At 38.3% G+C, this 7,894-nt stretch overlaps 1 protein-coding gene across 1 annotated transcript; it reads right to left on the reverse strand.

Moving 5' to 3' along the window:
• Positions 1-230: 230 nt before the first annotated feature.
• Positions 231-2,043, reverse strand: PG997_001239 (kinase isozyme 4; the record flags this gene model as incomplete). The annotated part of the gene is made up of 6 exons (XM_066805554.1): positions 1,901-2,043; positions 1,642-1,783; positions 708-1,502; positions 541-642; positions 462-474; positions 231-410 (listed from the first exon to the last, which is right to left on the reverse strand). The coding sequence occupies exons 1-6, from the start codon at positions 2,013-2,015 to the stop codon at positions 231-233; spliced, it is 1,347 nt and encodes a 448-aa protein (XP_066675327.1). The 5' UTR covers positions 2,016-2,043.
• Positions 2,044-7,894: the final 5,851 nt, after the last annotated feature.

Genomic DNA, 7,894 nt, shown 5'->3' on the forward strand with positions numbered 1-7,894 from the left:
TAAGCCCCGTTCTCTTCTCCCTCTATATAAAGCCCAATGATAAAAGCTTCCACTTATCTCTTCTCTCTCCTCACCTCCCCTCTTTCCTTGAAGCCCCTGAAACATCTCCGGTTTATGAAAAAGAACTTTCCTTTGGGGTCAAGTCGTTTTTGAACATTGTCGTCTCATATCTTTGTTCGTTCCTGGGAGACCATACTTTACACGACAAGGTGTGTGTGTGCTGGGCTCTGCTAATGCTGGCCAGTACTGATCTTGTCCTGGGTATGCTGAGAAGAGCGTTCGTTCACCATGGAGGCAATGTCGCCGACCTGCTTACGTTCGGAGATTTCGGTGGCGAACGCTTTGAGCCGCTTAATGTTCTGCTTCGACGCCAATCCTTGGGATAACCACTCCCTCATGACTGTTGATTGCTATTGCAGAGGTTCTGACGAGCTGGAAAGGCGGTTCAGATGTAGATAGACATCAGTACCGTACCTAGACAGGTATCGGAGTTAGCATAGTGTGTATCTATAGCTGTGTGCTTGTTTCGTAACACCTTACCCTTCCATGCTGATCAACTTCAAATCGCCGCCGAAGTAGCGAGCATAAAGTCGCGAGATGGGCAAGCCGTAGCCAAATCCTGCCATTGGTGCCTTGAAATCGCTCTTATCGAAGTCCGGGTCCAGATTCGGGGTGCGGTCGACGGTTGTATACATATAAGTCCACACCAACGGTATGGCGCTACGGGGATGCCGCCTCCTTCGTCCGATATCTTAATGGTGATGTCTTCCCTGCCTTCGGCTACTATTACCTTGGTGACGGGGAACTCCTGCTTGTCTTGGCCGTGCGTCTCGACGACGGCGCGCAGGGAGTTCTTCAACGTCTCGAAGAGCATGTGTGACAGGTGGCCGGGCACGTACATGAAGTTCAGGTTGGGGTTGCAGACGAGCTGGATCTTGGGCGCCTCGAAGAGACCGTAGTGGTCCTCGCACACGAAGCGGGCGTTCTCGATGGCCTCCTGCGCGAGGTCCCGCACGTTGGTCTTGGTGCAAATAATACCGACATAGGTGGGGTCGCGGTGGTGGCTCTGGTCCGTCAGGGCGATGTGCTGCCCAATGAGCATGCGGATGCCTATCCGGGACATGTAGAAGCGGTCGAGGAAGGACTGGATGTTGTTGTCGATCTGCATTCGCTGGCGCTTGCGCTTGTACTCGAGGATGCCCTGCGCCATCGTCGTCACCACCCCGTCGTGCCGCCGCTTGATCTTGTTGAGCGTCTGCGAGAACTTCTGGTTGTAGGCCTGCAGGTCCGGGGGCCAGTCCCCATTGTCATCGACCATGGCGAAGTACCGCCGGGCCGCGTGCTGCTTCTTGGCCCCGCTGCTACTGCTGATGCTCTCGTTCATGGAGGCGTACTGGCCCTGTTCCAGGCTGGGGTTGGGCGTGGCCTCGGACAGCATGGCCGAGGTCTTGCCGTTGAAGCGACCGGGTTTCAATAACCGCTCCTTTACTTGTTTGTCGAGGCTTGGTCGCGGAAGTGTGGTGATTTCCTACAGTTGTCACATGTCAGGGCCCGTGAGCTAAGATTTGAGAAGTTGCGACCGCAACCGCGCGGGGCGGAGTGTTGTGTGCGTGTGTTGCTCACCTCAAAGATTGTGCATACCAGTCAGCCACCCTTTTGACCGAGGGCATGTCGCTGAGGCCATCGGGGAGGGTGTTGAGCTCTTCGACTCGGTGTGCGAGACGGATTGGGAGTTCTTCAGCGAGGAATTGCGAGGCTCGGAATAGAGTTCCTGTGGGAGAGGCTGGTGGGTTAGCATGCAACAGCTCCTACACAATCCGGCAACAAAATCGAATCAAAGGGCGCAAACAGTCCCCGAATTGAGAGCAGTAACACAATGCACTTTTCCTTTGGGACTCACCAATCGATGGCTTCTCGCCGAACTGGACCATCTGCCTCAAGCTCACCCCAGTGGCCGGGAAGTTTGCATAGTGACGGATGGTATCCATCAGCTGGGTGGAAGCTTTCCAAGACATGATGGGGGATTATGGCTCTGGGAGGGAGCCGCCAGTGCTGCTGAAGACCGGCCGAGTCTGGAGGATGCTCAGGAAAAGCGCGAAAAGGGGCATTGAGGTTCCATGGAGAGAGTTGGAGTTCGAATGGATGCTGCCAGGCCAAGGTCCAGAGGTCGTGTGATACGTACTTTGCTGAAGTGACTGGCGGCTTTGCTTCGGCAACAAGGAAAGTTGAATAGCAGCTTAAAAGGATAATGGGAACTCTATGCCGAGTCCAGACGAGCTAACGTCACCCCTGTCCACAGGTCTCCAAAAAGCCCCAAGCCCACGCTCTCTAGGCTCTCTAGGCTCTCTAGGCGCTGGACCCCGCGATTCTGCTATGACGGAACACGGGCGTACACTCTACCGAGGTTCTCTTTACAGGGCATTTCATAGGCCTACGGTTGGTGGGCCGCGTTCGACTCTATCAAATGGCCGGTGGACTCGGCGACAGGCGACTACGTGTGACAGTAAATCAAGACGGTGTTGGGTCGGGATATACTCTGCTACAGAACTCTCCGGTCCAAACATGTGAGACTTCGTTCAACAGACTGATTCCGCCTGCGCCTACGCATACGCCTACGCCTACGATGCAGGCGCTGCCCGTCGAGTCGGTGAGATTCGCCCACACATACGTCTCGTTCATCAATGCTACCTACTACCTACCTACTTAGCAGGTATGCTATGCGGCATTATGAGAGGGACAACATCACACTAACTCGACTACCGACACTTACCGCTCGAGTGAACAATGCCTATTACTACCCTACTTACTGACTACTCGTCCTCGGCATGGGGGCTTGCTCACCAAAGAGAAAATAGGAGGCTGGCTGCTGGGTCTTGTATAGAAGTCTTGTATAGAGCCTGAAGCTTGCCCCCACGTGGTGTGCAGCTGCAACTGTGAGTCTCAGATCTAGTGTTCACAGGCTGTCTTCCGCCTACCTGTGCGAAATAAGAGACAGCGACGGGGAAGGGTGCATACATACTCATACGACGCTGCATGACGTAAAAAGAAAAAACGCCACCCTTATCGTTAATTATCTAAAGTACCTAAAATAACTACTAGTAGGCATAGGCTATATTACGTACTTATTAAATTAAAATTTAATAGGCGTTAAAACTTTAAAATACGCTAAAAATCTTAAAATAATTAATCACCGCGTTAATTTAATTTTAATAGTAAAATATTATTAAAATACGTAAAATCGTAATTTAACGCGTCGTATATATTTATATTATATTTAATTATTAATTATAATAAATTAACTTAACGTGGTTTAACACCTCACCGAATATATTACCTCGTTAAACACTTTTTCTATTAATTTACTTAATTAAACTTTAACACGTAATAATTTAATAATTATAATGCCGATTAAATTTAAAGAAAATCGTATTTTCTAGTAATTTAAACGACACGAAAAGGATCGAATAAAAGTAATTAAAGAGCTATTATAAAAGCGTACGATATTTTTTTATCTACGTTAAGCGATCGAATTAATAGCCGAAACTTACGACGCGAAATCCGATAGCGACAGTATAAATTAAATTTAATAAAAAAGAGGTGTTTTATAATTATATATTTAACTTAAATACTTTAGGGATGCTTTTTAATCTTAGTGTTATAAGAGATATAGTTAATTTTTTTACCGCGTCGCGAGAGGGCGACCGTGTTAGTAAACACTAAGTTAAACGCTTTATTAACCGTAACCCGAACTTTAAAACCTAAATAAACCGTCGATACGATTATTAAAGGGCCTTTTATAAAAATCCGGGTATTATTTCCGGCTAATTTACGCTAGTCGCGAATATAAAAGTTAAATACGGTATTATTAATAAAAATATATAGAATTTCGACGAGACCGGTTTTATAATAAGTATAATCGGGTTAATACTCGTCGTAATACGCGCCGATTAATATAAGAAAACGAAATCGGTTTAGTTTAATAATTAAAAATAATCGATAATTATTAAATATATTAATTTATAAAACTAATATATTTCGCTGTTTTTAATCGTTTAAAATTAATATTACTTCGTAAACTAATCGCGTAAATAGGATTTACCGGGCGATTAAATAATTAAACCGATTATTAAGGGTTAAATCGATAACGAAACGGGCTTAAACTAAATCCGGCACTTCGATAAATATACTAAGTCGCGAACGAAAAACTCTTATCGTTTCCTAATCTTAAACGATTACGAGAGCTATATTTCGGCCGAATTCGAGGTATACTATAAAGATAACGGCATTATTACGCTTAATATACCTCCTTACTTTTTTTACTTACTTTAACTATTAAATATAATACTTTATTCGCCGTTAAAACGTATATATTTAAAAAAATCGAGCTATTTATTAAAGCGTTAATAAATTATATTATTAAGTTAAAGTTTTTTATCGCCTTTAAGGCCGCGTATTTTATTATTTTTATAAAAAGTAATATTAAATTTAAATTTAACGTATCCGGTTTAATATTTTATTATTTAAACGAGGTAACGTAGTTTATCACTACGCGACGCATATTACTTAGCGACGCATTTAAATTTAATTTTAATATAATTAAACTTTAACGCGTAATATCTTTATAATTATAATGCTTAATTAATTTTAAAAGATCGAATAGTTTTAATAATTTAAACGATACGAAACGAATCGAATTAAATAAATTAAAGAATAATAATAAAAGTTTATAATATACTCGAATTAATTTTACGTTATTAAATTTACGGCCGAATTTTAAAACGCGAAATCCGACCGAAACGACGTAAATTAAATTTAATTAAAAAAAGTACTTCGTAAATATATAATTAATTTAGATATCCGAGGGATGCCTCCCGATCTCGCTAGTGTAAAAATATGGCTAATTTTTTACCGCGTCGCGCGGCGGCGACCGCGTCGGTAAGCATTAGGTTAGGCGTTTTATCGATTGTAACCCGGACTTAAAGACTAAAATAAATCGTCGATACGATTATTAAAAAGCTTTTTACGAAAATTTTAAAATTATTTCCGGTTAGTTTACGCTAATCGCGAATATAAAAGCGAAATACGGGATCGTTAACGAAAATATTTAAAATTTCAACGAAACCGGCTTTATAATAAACATAATTAAATTAATACTCGTTGTAATACGCGCCGAGCGGCGTAAAAAAGCGAAGTCGGTTTAGCTTAATAATTAGGAATAAGCAACGGCGATTAAATATATTAATTCGTAAAGCTAATATATTCCGCCGTTTTTAATCGTTTAAAACTAATATTACCTCGCGAACTAATCCCGCGAAACCGATTTACCGGGCGACTAGGTAATTAAGCCGATTTCTAATAGCTAAATTAATAACGAAACAGGTTTAAACTAGATTAAACACTTCGATAAATACACTAAAACGCAAATAAAAGGTTCCCACCGCCTCCTGATTATCGATAGCCACGAGAGCTATATTTCGGCCGAATTCGAGGTATACTACTAAAATAATAATATTATTACACTCGGTATGCCTCCCTATTTATTTCACCTGCTTTAATTACTCGATATAGTATTTTATTCGGCTTTAAAGCGTGCTTATTTAAAGGAAATCGAGCTATTTATTAAAGCTTTAATAAATTATATTACGAAGCTCGAGTTTTTATCGCCTTTAAGGCCGCGTATTTCGTTATTTTTATAAAAAATAACATTAAATCCGGATTTAGCGTTTCTAGTTTAGTTTTTTATAATCTCGACAAAGTAATTAATAAATTAAATATATGTTTCTAAACGCCTATATTTAACCTATCCCGTCCGGGGACGGCTAGTACTTACGACCCTTAAACGCCGTTTAACCTTTAATAAATAATTAAGTACTTTATTTATATTAAAAAAAAATGTTTATTTATTAAAAAAGCTCTCCGACACCGATTTTAAATACGGTAAACTAAATAACGAAGAATATAATTAAAATAGCTTATAAAATAACCTTTATACGCGATAAGATATATATATTAAAGGAGATTAATTTAACACTTTTTAAACGCCGGAGAGCTAAAAAATCGCGAGTCTAGTTTAAAAAAGCCTTTACTATTAAGGAATCTCAGTAGCTATAAGACGAGAAGGTAAAAGGGAAGCGTTTAGCGCCCGATAAAAGTAAAAATAAGGGTTCGTCGAAACAAAGGGCGACCGGTAAAAGGCGTTGTAATATTTACGGCGAGACAGGTTATAATGCGTAAACATATAAAAAGATATAAAATTAAGCGAAGAATCGAATAACGAGTAATTTTAATTAATTTTAAGCGTTATAATTAAATTAATTTATATAAAAAGATCGAAAAATGGAAAAAGTGCGTCGCTAAGTAATATACGTCGCGTAGTAATAAACCACGTTAGAGATATATATTTAATTTATTAATTACCTCGTCGAGATTATAAGGTATTAAATTAAAAGCGTTAAATCCGGATTTAATATTATTTTCCGTAAAAATAGCGAAATACGCGGCCTTAAAAGCGATAAAAAACTCGAGCTTTATAATATAATTTATTAAGGCCTTAATAAACAGTTCGATTTTTTTTTAAATAAATACGTTTTAAAGCCGAATAAAGTATTATATTAAGTAATTAAAATAAATGAAATAAATAAAAAAGTATATTAAGTATAATAATATTATTATTTTAGTAATATACTTCGAATTCGGCCGAAATATAACTTTCGTAGTTATCGATAATTAAAAAACAGTAAAAACTTTTCGTTTACGTTTTAATATATTTATCGAAATACTTAATCTAGTTTAAGCTTATTTCGTTATTAATTTAATTATTAAAAATCGGCTTAATTACTTAGTCGCCCGGTAAATCGGTTTCGCGAGATTAGTTTATAAAGTAATATTAGCTTTAAATGATTAAAAACGGCGAAATATATTAGCTTTACGAATTAATGTATTTAATCGCCGTTATTTATTCCCGATTATTAAGCTAAACCGATTTCGTTTTTTTACGCCGCTTAGCGCGTATTACGACGAGTATTAACCCGATTATACTTATTATAAAGCCGGTCTTATTAAAATTTTAAATATTTTCGTTAACGATCTCGTATTTCGCCTTTATATTTATAATTAATATAAATTAGCCGGAAATAATTTTAAAATTTTCGTAAAAAGCTTTTTAATAATCGTATCGACGATTTATTTTAATCTTTAAATCCGGGTTACGATTAATAAAGCGCTTAACTTAGTATTTACCGACGCGGTCGCCGCCGCGCGACGCGGTAAAAAAATTAGCTATATTTTTTACACTAGCGAAATCGGGAGGCATCCCTCGGATATCTAAATTAATTATATATTTACGAAGTATTTCCTTTTAATTAAATTTAATTTACGTCGTTTCGGTCGGATTTCGCGTTTTAAAATTCGGCCGTAAATTCGATAATATAAAATTAATTCGGGTATATTATAAGCTTTTATTATTATTTTTTAGCTTATTTAATTCGGTTCGTTTCGTATTACTTAAATTATTAAAACTATCCGATTTTTTTAAAATTAATTAAGTATTATAATTATAAAAGTATTACGCGTTAAAGTTTAATTATATTAAAATTAAATTTAAATACGTCGCTAAGTAATATACGTTACGTAGTAATAAACTACGTTATACGTAATAAAATATATATATTAAAAAAAGTTAATTTAGTACTTTTTAAGCGTCGAAGAGTTAAAAAATCGCGAGTTTAACTTAGAGAAGCCTTTATTATTAAGGAATCTCAGCAGCTATAAAACGAGAAGGTAAAAAGGGAAGCGTTTAGCGCCCGATAAAAATAAAAATAGGGGTTTATTAAAGCGGAGGGCGACCGGTGGAAAACGTTATAGTATTTACGGCGAAACAGGTTATAATACGCGA

The sequence above is a fragment of the Apiospora hydei genome (assembly GCF_038363865.1).
Source record: "Apiospora hydei strain CBS 114990 chromosome Unknown utg000002l_segment0_segment0, whole genome shotgun sequence".
In the NCBI taxonomy this organism is placed as follows: domain Eukaryota; kingdom Fungi; phylum Ascomycota; class Sordariomycetes; order Amphisphaeriales; family Apiosporaceae; genus Apiospora; species Apiospora hydei.